Consider the following 16,511-nt stretch of genomic DNA (forward strand, 5'->3'; position numbering starts at 1 on the left):
TATTACAAGAAATTATTTAAATCCGCCCTGGTCCCTACTCTTCTGACAGGACAAAAAGGGGATTTCAGAGAGGCTGGTTGCTAAAAGGAAAATGCCCAAGGTTGTTGTATTTTGAAAAAAAAAATTAAAAAGGGTACTGTTGTTAGTGAATGTTTACTGCATCTTAGGCATTATGACAAAAGTAACTTACCCCAGACACACTGACCTCCTTTTTTCATTGACATATTTTAATTTTTTCCAGCCTGACCATAATTCATATATTCAATGCAGCCTTCTCCCATATCTATAATAGAAAAAAAATTGAGTAGTGTTAAGATATGCATGTCAAATTCATTATCAATTTTGAGAGAATTTGTTTCAACACTACAAGATGAAATATTTAATTTCAAGTAATGAATAAACCTTAATAGAGTTCTATTCTTTTGTAACCACCAAGGCAAAGCTTCTTTCTTAAAATGAACTGAAACATCCAAGCTTGTCACCTAACATGCCAAAGTAGTGAAGTATAATTTAAGTAGAGAAGCAAGTACCCCTTAATTATAGAGGTGTCTTACACAATAAGGTGTGTCTTACACACCTCGACTCAAAGAGAGATGTGTAGTGAGATAACAGGTAAAGTAATTGGTGGAGCCTAGGTGAACTTAAAACCCCAAGACTTTAAATTAAGAAGCACCAGGATTCATGTGTGTTCTTTTTTCAAAGGTTTAATATGAATTAAAACATATATATGTAAAAAGAAGACTAAATAAGTTAAAAATAACTATACCAAAGACACTGTGAAGTCAAACTTCCTGTTAGACCGCCATGATGGAAAATGCTGGGTGGAGGCAAAATTTTCCAGTCAAAAAAACTGAGCACTTTACTTTAACAACAAAGTTACCACTCCAAAGCCACCCACCATGGTGAGAAGAAAAATGATGACCAACTGTCATGATAAGTCTTTTTAGATTTAGACATGAAAAAGGTAACGGCCAAAATGGTACATTTACCCATAACACTAGAGTAAAAAATTGGTATTCTGAACAAATCGGGTTATTTTTTTCAAGAAATATTGGAGCAGTATCCATGCAATATATACCACGCCACGACCAAGATGTTCAAGAATCTAAACACACCAAATTTTTTTATAATCTTGCATTTGAAAAGTACAAAAAGCGGTAAGGCTTTTGGCCGTAACAAGCGTAACACTTTTTGATCGGAACTCATGAAAATTGTCAATTGTCGTATCCAAGCTAGACCACATGTAAAATCGCAAAAAAAAAACAATACTGCTCAAGCAAGTGTGTTGCACACATAACAATTAGTTAAATTTTATGACTGTCATGTGACACAAGTTTCAAAAAGTAGGAGGAAAATGTCTTTTGGAGTAATTTTTTTTTCGAAATATTAACAAGATGGCGGCTTAAGCATCTGCTTGTTCTTCGGCTACTGAAAGTGCACCTAAGTTTTATTCTTTGCTATTGCCACAAATTACTTAACAATTGCAACTGTATAAAGACCAAACTTTCTTCATCTGATACTATATTTATAGGCACTTGTTATGAGTGGGAAATATTTTTCGTGCAATATTTATTCTCCACACACCACCTCGCGAGATCAACGTGTAGCTGGACACTTACACAGTGAGACCCTACGACATAAAAGTTGCAATTTATCTTCATATTTCGTGTAGTTATGCATTTAAAAGCACTTACCTGTTTTTTGAAAACCTTGTCCAACGTAATATCATATAAATTCTGTATTTCTCTCATTTTTTAGAAACTTGGGACTCCGTTTCTGTTTCTGTCCTCAAAAATCAACAGACGAAGGCACAGATACTAACAAACGAGATTTAAACGAGAGTAGCAATTAAGCGTAACAGAGATAGGCAGCCATTGTTCTCTGGGTTCTATTCATTCCGACCAATGAGAGACCGTAATACGGGCTCCGCCCCCACGCGTGTAATCTCCTTCTGTTATAACTCCTTGGTTTAATATAAGGTTTAGTGTAGCCTATTCTACAGTTTTTTTTTTTTTTTTTTTTTTTTTTTTTTTTTTTTTAATTTCCCCTATATTGATCTTTATTGAGTAGTACATGTACTTTCCCTGCTTTAGTCTAGACATTATATAATGTATATCAAACTGTATATGGTAATCACTCTGCGGATTACTTCTTGTATTTGTATTTGATCATGCCCGGATGTAGGGCGATAGTCAATAAACTTCTGATTCTGATTCATTGTCCGATGCAGTACATAGTACTGTCCACTACAAGTCGTGATAAAATATTCAGTAGAGGACAGATATAAAAGTTATGTGACAAGATTATTCTTGACATATATCTTATCGGATCCGTAAAACTATTTTATAAAAATAATGTAACAATCTCATGAACGCACCTGTGAAACTTTAATTTCCTGGTGTACATACGGAGTTAAAAAATCCGCTTTTTTCATTGGCTCACAAAAATCACGAGATATGCTTCCTCCCACCACTGGTGCTGCATGTAGTGGTGCGAATTGGCAAATGGCCGTCTATTTCCGCTCGAGTGCATGCGTATAAGAAATGGGCATCTCAAAATTTACTTAGCTTGTTAAGAAGTACAGGATAAATAACAAGCTTGTCAGTAAGTATGGCGTCATAGTCTAGTTATGGACATGTCATGTAATACAGTAGGGCACATACTGTCAGGATTTAGGGTTGCACTAAGATGAGAAATACTAAACGTTTAACCACTCCTGACTTTCCTTTTTTCAGAGACCAGATTTCCAAGATTATTTTCATTTTTATGTACAGACACAGATGTGTCTGTACATATTGCCATCACCTGCGTCTGTCGTCGCCGTCGTCGCCGATGCCGATGGCGATGCCGTCGCCGTGCACTTTCACTGTAAACACGATAAGTGGAACACAGTTTTATTTTTTGGTTTTATATTTACAGAGCTGATGAATATTCATAAAACGCAGGTCAAGTTCGAAAATCAGCATGATCGGGCCATTATTGTAGAAGTTATGCTGTTTTTTCACTTTTCAGCATATATGCAACCCTGTAAACACATTTTAAGGAAAACCGTTAGGCCTGTTGTCATGAAACTCAGAGAAGTAATCAATCTTTTTAAAACGCAGGTCAAGTCCGAAAATGGGCATGATCGGGCCACTATTTTAGTAGTTATGCTGTTTTTTCTATTTTTCAGCATATGTGCAACACTGTAAACACAATTTAAGAAAAACAGATGGGCCAATTGTCATTAAACTCACAGGAGTGGTCAATCTTACTAAAACGCAGGTTGAGTTCGAAAATCAGCATAATCGGGCCATTATTTTAGAAGTTATGCTGTTTTTTCACATTTCCTCAGATTCAATTCTTAGGCATGTTAACAGTCTTATTATTTTACTAATAAGATACATTAAAGTGTTTGTTTGACATTTCCTGCATCTTGACAACATTGTTAGTAGATTATGTAAAAATGATGGTAAACTTGTTATCGTGTATTGTGTAATAAAGTGTCAAAAATGGAAATAAACTCATATCATTGCAGTTTGTCAGATTCAATCATTCACTATGTTCAGAATCTCAGAATGGAGGAAATTGGACATTTAACACTATTCTATTGATATTTTCCCATCTCATCAATTATCTTAGTTGATGCTATAAAAATGGCAGTAAACTGTTTATTTTGTTTTATGTTAAAAAAAGTGTTAAAAATGGAAATAAACCCATGTCAGAACAGTGCTGTCTTGTTTCACATTTCCTCAGATTCAATTCTTAGGCATGTTAACAGTCTTATTATTTAACTAATAAGACATGTAAAAGTGTTTGGTTGACATTTCCTGCATCTTACAACATTATTAGTTGATTATGTAAAAATGATGGTAAACTTGTTATCTTGTATTGTGTAATAAAGTTTCAAAAATGGAAACAAACTCATATCATTGCAGTTTGTCAGATTTAATCATTCACTATGTTCAGAATCTCAGAATGGAGGAAATTGGACATTTAACACTGTTGTATTGATATTTTTCCCATCTCATCAATTTTCTTAGTTGATCGTATAAAAATGGCAGTAACCTGTTAATTTTGTTTTATGTTTAAAAAATTGTTAAAAATGGAAAAAAAAAACATTTCAGAACAGTGCTGTCTTGTTTAAATTTTGGCATTTTCAAGTTGTGACTTTGAAGTTCCATGGGCCTGAAGACCTTTGCTAGTCACATTTTCTGAATATCCATGATACTAATATTTTATTATTAGAAATTGATGGTCATTATGCTGTTAAACATTATGTAATATTGCATCAAAATTTGAAAAAAATCTATTTTGGGCACTGCTCCCATGATGAGCATTTAAGAAAAACCATGTCACTTACTGTTCTCAAACAGTACAGTAAATATGTACAGATGTGTCTGTACATATTGCCATCACCTGCGTCTGTCGTCGCCGTCGTCACTGTCGCTGGTGCCGTGCACTTTCATTGTAAACACGATAAGTGGAAGGCAATTTTACTTTTTGACTGTATATTTACAGAGCTGATGAATATTCATAAAATGCAGATCAAGTTCGAAAATCAGCATGATCGGGCCACTATTTTAGTAGTTATGCTGTTTTTTCATTTTTCAGCATATATGCAACACTGTAAACACAATATAAGAAAAACAGGCCAATTGTCATTAAACTCACAGGAGTGGTCATTCCTGCTAAAACGCAGGTTGAGTTAAAAAAAACAGCATAATCGGGCCATTATTTTAAAAAAATGCCGTTTTTTCACATTTCCTCAGATTCAATTCTTAGGCATGTTAGCAGTTTCATTATTTAATTAATAAGATACGTAAAAGTGTTTGTTTGGCATTTCCTGCATCTTTACAACATTATTAGTTGATTATGTAAAAATGATGGTAAACTTGTTATCATGTATTGTGTAATAAAGTTTCAAAAATGGAAATAAACTCATATCATTGCAGTTTGTCAGATTCAATCATTCACTATGTTCAGAATCTCAGAATGGAAGAAATTGGACATTTAACACTGCTCTATTGATATTTTCCCCATCTCATCAATTTTCTTAGTTGATCATATAAAAACGGCAGTAAACTGTTAATTTTGTGTTATGTTAAAAATTATAAAAAATAAAAAAAAAAAACATTTCAGAACAGTGCTGTCTTGTTTACATTTTGGCATTTTCAAGTTGTGACTTGAAGTTCCATGGGCCTGAAGACCTTTGCTAGTCACATTTTCTGAATATCCATAATACTAATATTTTATTATTAAAATTGATGGTCATTATGCTGTTAAACATTATGTAATATTGCATCAAAATTTGAAAAAAAGTATTTTGGGCACTGCTGCCATGAGGACCATTATGGGAAAATCATGTTACTTATGATTGCCTTACTTTCAATAAAAGAAATACAGGACTTAAATGCAGCCTGAGTTGGAAAAGCAGTCTAATTGGCTTCTTTTTCTGGAAGTTATACATATACAAAGTGTGAACTTGTTACACATTTTACTTACATTGGTATTACCTGTTGAGCATAATTAGAATTTGATGTTGAATTTGCAGTTTAACATAATGTACTTTTGCATCAGAATTGACAGTAGCCTATTTTGTGCATAGTTATTTCCTGTTTTTTGTCTGTACATTTGACAGCTTTGCTGCCTTGTTTCAATATTTTCTAAAAAGCTTTTTCACATTATTTTTATATCAGTTTTTTTCTCTACCAAGTAACTAAAATATACCTTCATGGTTCTTTTTATGTACAGACACAGATGTGTCTGTACATATTGCCATCACCTGCGTCTGTCGTCGCCGATGGCGATGCCGATGCCGGCGCCGTGCACTTTCCTTGTAAACACGATAAGTGGAGGGCAGTTTTACTTTTTGGCTTTATATTTACAGAGCTGATGAATATTCATAAAACGCAGGTCAAGTTCGAAAATCAGCATGATCGGGCCATTATTGTAGAAGTTATGCTGTTTTTTCACTTTTCAGCATATTTTTCACATTTCCTCAGATTCAATTCTTAGGCATGTTAACAGTCTCATTATTAAACTAATAAGATACGTAAAAGTGTTTGTTTGACATTTCCTGCATCTTTACAACATTGTTAGTTGATTTTGTAAAAATGATGGTAAACTTGTTATCGTGTATTGTGTAATAAAGTTTCAAAAATGGAAATAAACTCATATCATTGCAGTTTGTCAGATTGAATCATTCACTATGTTCAGAATCTCAGAATGGAAGAAATTGGACATTTAACACTGCTCTGTTGATATTTTTCCCATCTCATCAATTTTCTTAGTTGATAATATAAAAATGGCAGTAAACTGTTAATTTTGTTTTATGTTAAAAATTGTTAAAAATGGAAAAAAAAAACATTTCAGAACAGTGCTGTCTTGTTTACATTTTGGCATTTTCAAGTTGTGACTTTGAAGTTCCATGGGCCTGAAGACCTTTGCTAGTCACATTTTCTGAATATCCATGATACTAATATTTTATTTTTAAAAATTGATGGTCATCATGCTGTTAAACATTATGTAATATTGCATCAAAATTTGAAAAAAACCTATTTTGGGCACTGCTCCCATGATGACCATTTAAGGTAGATCGGTCGTTACGTAATTTGACGATTTGCACAATTTCAGCGCATCGTCAATCGTCTCTAACGACACTTCAGTCTGTTTTATCAATTTGAGGAAATAAAACAATTATCTATAAAATAAACACACATTATCAACTTGTATGTAACTCTGTATGATCGATACAGATTTTCAACAACGTTTGTCGACTATGATTCGATCCATACGACAACTGTAGCACGTTCATAGACTTCCCCTTCAAGAAATCGTCGGAATAGCTCCTTTTCCAATTTGAATTGGCACTAGAAAATGTATGACAGCTAAAGCTCACAAATTATGCACGTAGGTGCTATATCATGTAAAGAATAAGTGTTGTAAATTCCAATCAAAGCGGCTGCGTACATTTTGAGGTAGAATGCCCTGAATGTGCTGCATACCGTAGCTTAGATTTCGACGAAAACCGGAAGTGCGTCGTAACGCCACTCATTTGGATGTAGAGAAATTTGGACTGAGAAATATTTCGTAGCTTATACAAATGTTCAGAAAATGGCCATACAGCTTGAAGAAAATTCACTAATCAAAATTGAAACTGTGTTATATTATACAGAAAAATTGTGCATTTCTGACCTTGACTTGTCAGTGTAAACAAAGTGTACTGAACGCACCGCAAGCGAGCACGTGAATGCCGCATTTGATACTTTGTATCAGACGCTTCATTTTACTTGACAACACAGTGTTTATGATGTCACGTTCATGTTATATTCATTAATAAATAACAACGACAATAAACTATTTTCATATGCATGAGTATTTCCCTTATTACTCTCTTCAATAATTTTGTTGTAAAGTTAATGACTTACACCTCATCAGTATGACAAATCTGAAAATAGCTGAGTATACTCACTTCAACTGTTAAACACAATGAAAGTTTTAAATGTACTTAGATGTCTCTCCACACACACACACAAAAAAAAGAAATCATAAAAAATAACGATTTAGTGAAAAAAAAACACCCATTTTCCCACTGACCCCCAACTTTTTTGGAAAAATTAAAATCTACTTGGATGCCTCTTTACACAAAAGGTTTTTTTAAAAAAATTCAAACGTCAGAAAGTCATAAAAATAATGCTTTAGTGAAAAAACACCCATTTTCCCATTGATTTGAATGGGGACTAGTGCGTCACGCAGGGTGTAATGCATATAAAAATGGCAGTTAACTGTTAATTTTGTTTTATGTTAAAAATTGTTAAAAATGGAAATAAACCCATTTCAGAACAGTGCTGTCTTGTTTACATTTTGGCATTTTCAAGTTGTGGCTTTGAAGTTCCATGGGCCTGAAGACCTTTGCTAGTCACATTTTCTGAATATCCATGATACTAATATTTTATTCTTAAAAATTGATGGTCATTATGCTGTTAAACATCATGTAATATTGCATCAAAATTTGAAAAAAAAAAACTATTTTGGGCACTGCTCCCATGATGACCATTTAAGAAAAACCATGTCACTTACTGTTCTCAAACAGTACAGTAAATATGTACAGATGTGTCTGTACATATTGCCATCACCTGCGTCTGTCGTCGCCGTCATCGCTGTTGCCGGCACCTTGCACTTTCATTGTAAACACGATAAGTGGAAGGCAGTTTTACTTTTGGGCTTTATATTTAAAGAGCTGATGAATATTCATAAAACGCAGGTCAAGTTCGAAAATCAGGATGATCGGGCCATTATTGTAGAAGTTATGCTTTTTTCTTTCACTTTTCAACATATATGCAACACTGTAAACACATTTCAAGGAAAACCGATAGGCCTGTTGTCGTGAAACTCTCAGGAGTAATCGATCTTACTAAAACGGAGGTCAAGTTCGAAAATTGGCATACAGCCTGAGTTGGAAAAGCAGTCTAATTGGCTTCTTTTTCTGGAAGTTGTACTTTTTCAAAGTGTGAACTTGAACTCTCATGGGCCTGAAGCCTTATGCTTGTTACACATTTTACTTTCATTGGTATTACCTGTTGAGCATAATTAAAATTTGATATTGAATTTACAGTTTAACTTTTGCATCAGAATTGACAGTAGCCTATTTTGTGCATAGTTATTTCCTGCTTTTTGTCTGTACATTTGACAGCTTTGCTGCCTTGTTTAATTCTTTTTGTTAATTAATGAAGTCGAAACCCAGATAGCATGTCGCCGGTAGGCCGACGTTGGGCCGCCGACTCCAACTACGTCGGCCCACCAGCTACTGTCGCCGGTGGGCCTACGTTGGCCTGACCATCGGTCCAACGTTGGCCCACCAGTGACATACAGCTTGAGCGGCCCAACGTCGGCCCACCGGCGACAAGTAGCTGGTGGGCCGACGTAGGTCCACTGCTTTTATCTATTTTTTATTTTCTTTATTATTCATTAACTCATTGATTTATTAATTTTTATGTACAGACACAGATGTGTCTGTACATATAGCCATCATCTGCGTCTGTCGTCGCCGTCGCCGTCGCCGTCGTCGCCGTGCACTCTTACCGATAACACGATAAGTGGAAAACTGTTTTTTCTTTTGGCTTGAAACTTGCAGAACTGATGAATATTCGTAATACACAGGTCAAGTTCGAAAATCAGCATGATCGGGTCACTTATAGGGAATTTATGCTGTTTTTTCACTTTTTTCAGCATATATGCAGCACCGATAACACGATAAGTGGAAAATCATTTTACTTTTTGGCTTGAAACTTACAGAACTGATGAATATTCATAATACGCAGGTCAAGTTCGAAAATCAGCATGATCGGGTCACTTATAGGGAATTTATGCTGTTTTTTCACTTTTTTCAGCATATATGCAGCACCGATAACACGATAAGTGGAAAATCATTTTACCTTTTGGCTTGAAACTTACAGAACTGATGAATATTCATAATTCGCAGGTCAAGTTCGAAAATCAGCATGATCGGGTCACTTATAGGGAATTTATGCTGTTTTTTCACTTTTTTCAGCATATATGCAGCACCGATAACACGATAAGTGGAAAACCATTTTACCTTTTGGCTTGAAACTTACAGAACTGATGAATATTCATAATACGCGGGTCAAGTTCGAAAATCAGCATGATTGGGTCATTTTTAGTGAATTTAGGCTATTTTTTCTCTTTTTTCAGCATATATGCAGCACCGATAACACCATAAATGGAAAACCATTTTACCTTTTGGCTTGAAACATACAAAACTGATGAATATTCAAAATACGCAGGTCAAGTTTGAAAATCAGCATGATCGGGCCATTTTTAGGGATGTTATGCTGTTTTTTCACTTCTTTCAACATATATGCAACGCTAATAACACAATATAAGAAAAACAGATAGGCCAATTGTCATTATACTCACAGGAGTAGTCAAACTAACTAAAACGCAGGTTGAGTTCCAAAATCAGCATAATCGGGCCATTCTTTTAGAAGTTATGCTGTTTTTTCACATTTCCTCAGATTCAATTGTTAGGCATATTAACAGTCTCATTATTGAACTAATAAGATATGTAAAAGTGTTTGTTTGACATTTCCTGCATCTTAATAACATTGTTAGTTAATTATGTGAAAATGATGGTAAACTTTTTATTGTGTATTATGTTATAAAGTGTCAAAAATGGAAATAAATATCATTGCAGTTTGTCAGATTCAATCATGTACTATATTCATTATCTCAGAATGGAGGAAATAGGACATTTAACACTGTTCTATTGATATTTTTCCCATCTCATCAATTTTCTTAGTTGATCATATACAAATGGTAGAAAACTGTTTATTTTGTTTTATGTTAAAAAAGTGTTTTAAAAATGGAAGTAAATCCATTGCAGAACAGTGCTGTCTTGTTTCAGCATATATGCAGCACCGATAACACGATAAGTGGAAAACCATTTTAACTTTTCCCTTGAAACTTACAAAACTGATGAATATTCATAATACGCAGGTCAAGTTTGAAAATCAGCATGATCGGGTCATTTTTAGGGAAGTTATGCTGTTTTTCACTTTTTTCACCATATATGCAACACTGATAACATGATAAGTGAAAAATCATTTTACCTTTTGACTTGAAACTTGCAGAACTAATGAATATTCATATTACGCAGGTCAAGTTTGAAAATCAGTATGATTGGGTCATTTTTAGGGAAGTTATGATGTTTTTCACTTTTTTCAGCATGTATGCAACACTGATAACATGATAAGTGGAAAACCATTTTACCTTTTGGTTTGAAACTTGCAGAACTAATGAATATTCATAATACGCAGGTCAAGTTTGAAAATCAGCATCATCGGGTCATTTTTAGGGAAGTAATGCTGTTTTTTCACTTTTTTCAGCATGTATGCAACACCTTTGTGCTATATGATGGTACTGTATGGATGACAGTCTATAAAATTGTCCCTTGGGTGATCACTAATTAAATTAAGGTCTATGAAGTCACTTGCCTACTCATTAATTTTCAATTGGCCATTAAATGAGATTACATAAAACACTCCTTGAGATTTCCCTGTAAAGTCCCATAGGTTTAGCTCTCTTAACTGTGTCACAAAATTAGGATTTGGTGATAATTGTGCAGATAAATGGTGTTTAACATTGCAAATAAATTTACAACAAAAAGAATGTGTTATGCCAACATGCTATAGATGAATAAGAGTGCTTTATTTTTCTCAAACTTGGTGGGGTTATTAATATCAAGTTAATGCAGCTAGATTAAAAGTTTGAATAGCAGCTTTATTGGAATTTTTTACGTTTTATTTAAAATTTTTTTAAAATTATTTTTCAAACACAAGCATCTTCAAGATGTGATTTTATACTCCCATCCACCAGAAGTGCTGTGCATTTTCTGTATTTTTGTATATAATTGTTATTTCTTCAGACTTAATTCTTAGGCATGTTAACAGTCTCATTATGGAACTAATAAGATATGTAAAAGTGTTGTTTTGACATTTTCTGCTTCTTAACAATATTGTTTGTTGATTATATAAAAATGACGGTAAACCTGTTATAATATTGTGCATTGTGTAATAAAGTATCATAAATGGAAAGGAACACATCATTGCAGTTTGTCAGATTTAATCATTCACTATGTTCAGCATCTGCAAATGGAGCAAATTGGACATTGAAAATTGTTCTATTGCTATTTTTCCTATGTCAACAATTTTCCTAGTTGAACATTTAAAAATGACAGTTTATTGATCATTTTGTTTTAAATAAGGTGTTGAAAATGGAAAGAAAATCATTTCAGTACAGTTATCTCTTGTTTACATTTTGGCATTTTGAAAGTGTGACTCTGAACTTCCATGGCCTTGAAGACCTTCCCAAATCACATTTTCTGAATATTCATGATACTTTTATTTTTTTATATAAAATTTGATGGTCATTATGCTGTTAAGTATTATGTTTTATTGCATGAAAGTTGAAGAAAACCCTATTTTGGACACTGCTGTCAGGATAGCGATTAAGGGAAAACCATGTTACTTACGATACTGAAACTTAGTGAAAAGTTTCATAAGACAGAAGTGCGCAGCTTGTGTTTGAATACCAGTGTGATTGTTTTCTGTTATGGAGGCAATGCAGGTTTATAGAGTGCTATACTGGCATTTTCAAGTTGTGACTTATCACTCCCATCTGCCAGGAGCCCTGTACTCTTACTTTGTAACATTTTCTGTATTTTGTTAAGTTACAAGAATGATTCTTAGGATTGACATACAGCCCCCCCCAAAAAATTAATAATAATATATATATATATATATTTTTTTTTTTATGAGTTTAAGCAATTTTTTTTGTGTGTAATTTTCACTGTACATCATTCTGGCATTTCCAAAGTTTAACTCTTATCAGCCTGACACCTTAGGGACTATTTCCAGACCCTATCACGCTAACTGTGGATCGATCTATCTCCATGGGAATTCTCGCTAAATTGCAATCAATGTAAGTGGCTTAGTTGTCTGTCACGCCTACTGAAACTGGCATGCCAGAATCCTAAGACTCTCAAACTGAAAGCAATTTAGTGAGAAACCCCTTGGAGTTGCATTGATCCTGTTAGATTGATCTAGGTATGGGAACTTAGGCTAATGCTTGATACACATTTTACTTTCATCCTAATCCAATGTTATGCAGAATAAGAATTTGATGTTGGCTATGCAGTTACAGTAAGCATAATACATTAGTTCATCAGAATTGACAGTATCCTATTTCCTGCGTTTTTATTTTCTGGTTTTTGTCTGTACATTTGACAGCTTTGCTGCCTTGTTTGATAATTATATTATCATTATTATTGTCATATGCAATAGACAAAACACAATGTAATATTTCAAGAGTGTTTATTCTTCTGTAATATTTCTTCCTTAAAATACAACAACGTGGCAAGTTATAATGGACCTGGAGATAATATTAAAAAAAAAACCCCATAAATTCTATTCCTAAAGTATAGAAAACATAGGTAATCTTCCACTATGAGATATGGCCTCAACCCCTCCCCAAGCCATACCAGTTACACTTATCTTTCCTTGCAGTGAGTAACACTTTTAAAGTAACAAAAAACATTCATCTTACAAATCTTCAAACAACAGCATATATAAAATACTTAAGTTAACTCCATTCAACACTGTTTCTGTACCCACATGGTAACAAATCTGTTTGAATGCATGCGCCTGTAGGTTTAAGCATTTAATAGGGTTAACAAATGGGAATTATTTTATATAAAATGGGCTCCCAACAAATCCCAAAGCCATACCAGTCTTATACAGTCTTTACTTGCACTATTTAATGCAATCATTCACCTCTCAAGCTTTCCAACAACAACATCATATAAAATACTTAGTTAACTCTATTCAAAAACTGTTTCTAGTACTGTATCTGGTAAAATATTCATTTGAATGAAACATAAACTGCCATAAACATATGCATATATACCGGTACGTCCATTAAGCAGTACAGGGAAATAAATTTTCTTATATTTCCAAAGCCATACCAGTCTAATGCTGTCTTTACTTGCATCAAATAACACTATGTAGGAACAATATTGTTCATATCACAAAATGTACAAACAACAACATAAAAAATTCTGTAGAACAGTTTCATTAGCTATGTTATTATAATAGACTTGTGAAGATTCTTTTGTCTATAGCTATTTATATTAGTTTGATTTTACCATCCAATATTTCATCTGCTTGCAGTCAGATTTCATCAGGGAATGAGGTTGTGACAGGTATGACATGAATCATGAATCTTATAATAGTGTTGTTGTTGTCTGCTTTTCCCGCGGTTTTAAGTAGGTCACCAGTGACTTTGCAATGTCAGAGTGAGCTCCGTCAGTTAAAATCTCTTAAGAGATTTAACAAAAAACCGTACGTTTAGGAAAAAAACCCTGGATTAACTTTGAATGCAGGAATGGGGTCGTTGGCCATTGGTAAGTACGTTTTTTTCCAGGAAAATCCAATTTTTGGCCAAAACGAAGAGTTATTATGACTTTAATTAATAGTCAATCTTGACTAAGGTATCCAAATTTAATTTCTCAATAAGCATGTAACATGATACATACTTTCAACTCAGGACCAAAAAAAAAAAAAAAAAAAAAAAAACCATCAGTCTGAATCCGAGGATGATGATACAATTGTCTCTTGCAAAGCCTGGACTCTTGTCTTTTTCTGAAAATAACACATTGAAGTGATTGCAAGTGATTGTCCTTCATATCCCTATTAAACTGAAGTGTTTACATGTAAATTCAACATAAGTAAAGGGATTGGCATGGAGATCAACATCATCAGAATGAGAATAAACTGATCTATTTAAGAAACCAACTGATACATGTAGTGCAAACATGGAAAAGAATCTTATTTTTGTATTAAAAAAGTAATTTCTATTTTTTAAATATGTGTTAAAAGAGACAAAAGAAAATGAATATGATTAAATACAAGGATGTAATACATACCAATTTTCTTCAACAATCTTCGCTGCCTTCCTCCCTCCCGGCCACTGGCATTCTTCAACCACACGTCTTCATGATCCTTTCCGCGTCACTTTCCATTATACCAAATTTTTTTGGCAGCATCTGTTAAAGTAAAAACATTTTTATATATGGTTTATGAGAGCAATGTTAATTTATCATATTCCAGCACTAAAATTTAAACTGTAAATAACAGAGGTGATGCTAGAGTCATTAAAGAAAACATCATACAAAATTTCAGGTTATATCTTGGCAAATAAACAACATTTCAACAAGATCTTCAGTCCCAAAAGATTTCACTTTCTTCACTTTCTTTAGTGAGTAGATAGCATACAACGTATTTGATTGACAGGCAGTATGTTGCCTTGACAACAAACTAGATATAGCCAGTTCATCCAGTCCAATCTGGCTTTGTAACCAGGCAGCACAGTACTTGTGTAGTTTCTGTTTTTGGAAGGGTCTTTATTACTAGATTTTTAACTAAATAAATGTTCAGTAGTGAACCTGATATGTGATTAAATTTTGTCTGATGAAGTTCTGGAGGGTGTTCACTTTCATAATTTGGCGGTAAGTTTGCTCAGACTTCGTATTGCGACTGCATGTGTTTTGTGCCAAAAGTAGGTCACTCTTTTCAATGCCGTCTAGGAAGAGGCAAAAAGAAGTTAGTATGCAACAGAAAATGATTTTTTAAAGATTTTTGCTCCACATTTCTAAAAAAAACATGACCTATTCGTCGGACAGCCAACCCTGCAACTTCACCTGTCCGAAGTGAATTTTTACCTGTCCAGTACAGGCGGAGAGCCGCTGACGTCGAGCCCTGCTTAGATTCGACACAACAGCACAATCCCTGCAGAACATACCGTTTAATAAAAATATACTATGTGTACAATTTAATCGCACAGTATGCCTACAAGTATTTACAATGTATTAAAAAAGACTTACCTTCTTACAATAAGCACAGCACGTACGTCCAACTCGGTGGGAGAGCTGACAGACAACACATATTTAGTGTAGTGCCAACAGTGTCTTATCTATCCTCAAACTCAATGGGGTTATTCATATCATGTTAATACAGCAAAATTGAAAGTTTGAATAGCAGCTTTATTGGAATATTTTTGTTTTATTATTATTATTATTATTATTATTTTTTTTTTTTTTTGCAAACACTGGCATTTTCAAGATGTGACTTTTAACTCCCATCCATTTGAACATTTGCGCATTTTCTGTATTTCCACATGCAGTTGTATTGGTATTTATGTCTTTAAACATTATGTAATATTATTTTATGCACTGTCATCATTTTTCAAATATTGTGATTTTCATTATGTGAATTTGAACTCTCGTGGTCCTGAAACTGTAATCTTATTGCAGGGGCGAATTGAGACCGTCTTACGGGCCTTTTGAAAGATGGTCAGATTTTAATGCTTACATTGACGGATATCTATTTTTTTCTGTTGGAAGACCATCAAAAATGGAAGATGAATCAACAAAGATAATTTGGAATACTGTCAGAAAATATCTCTCCCATTTGCTTCTGTTATTGACCATGTTATCTGTTGTTCATGATTAAAATTCAGTGTTGATTGACAGCATCACAGACTTTACGAAAGGCGTCGGACCGTCGGACATGCCTGGCAAATTTCGTCTCGGTCCGATAAAAAATCCTGTATCGTCGGACCTTATGTCCGGCGAGTTTTCAAACTGACTGGGAATGTGTAAATAGAAGGAATACGTTGTTGTTTCTTTTCTGGACGATATATTTTACTTCATTCGAAAAGAGAGACGGGGTGAAAATCTCGGGGAGTTCCCAGCTAATTACACATAATTTATTAACCTCAGTTTCACTCACAAATACTATTTTGTGACTGGCTGAGGTTGGGGAATTCCTGAATGATGTAATGTACAGTCTCGTTTTCGTTTTCGTAATACCCTACACAACAAAATGGCCGCAACACATGTGCTCGTGCTATTTGCGTTTTTACAGACTTGATCCTCTGTTTCTTCATTATCAATC

General features: G+C 34.0%; 1 protein-coding gene and 2 long non-coding RNA genes across 16 annotated transcripts in view; 1 reads left to right on the forward strand and 2 right to left on the reverse strand.

The window, feature by feature from the left end:
- LOC147764913 (uncharacterized) overlaps positions 1–2,511 on the reverse strand; it is a 39,407-nt gene extending 36,896 nt beyond the window's left edge. For 4 of the 13 annotated variants that reach the window (XR_015332139.1, XR_015332140.1, XR_015332138.1 and 1 more), the window contains exons 1-2: positions 1,695–2,371; positions 191–283 (exon numbers count right to left, since the gene is read on the reverse strand). This is a non-coding gene — a long non-coding RNA (uncharacterized LOC147764913). The other 9 variants (XR_015332150.1, XR_015332152.1, XR_015332145.1 and 6 more) reach the window with 8 other exon arrangements.
- Positions 2,440–16,511, forward strand: part of LOC106181906 (uncharacterized) — a 120,319-nt gene continuing 106,247 nt past the window's right edge. The window contains exon 1 of one of the 2 annotated variants that reach the window (XM_087002253.1): positions 2,440–2,604. Coding sequence is in view for 1 of the 2 variants with exons in the window: in XM_087002252.1 (XP_086858378.1) it covers positions 13,942–13,960 (19 nt within the window). In the remaining variant the exon portion in view is untranslated. Of the gene's footprint in view, positions 2,605–13,926; positions 13,961–16,511 lie in introns of those variants that run through there. The other variant, XM_087002252.1, reaches the window with a different exon arrangement.
- On the reverse strand, positions 13,950–15,535 carry LOC147764915 (uncharacterized). Its single transcript, XR_015332154.1, has 3 exons — positions 15,440–15,535; positions 14,483–14,602; positions 13,950–14,198 (listed from the first exon to the last, which is right to left on the reverse strand). It is a non-coding gene; the product is annotated as an uncharacterized LOC147764915 (long non-coding RNA).

This window comes from Lingula anatina, chromosome 1, assembly GCF_051362555.1.
Source record: "Lingula anatina isolate TDL-2025a chromosome 1, LinAna3.0, whole genome shotgun sequence".
NCBI classification, from domain to species: Eukaryota; Metazoa; Brachiopoda; class Lingulata; order Lingulida; family Lingulidae; genus Lingula; species Lingula anatina.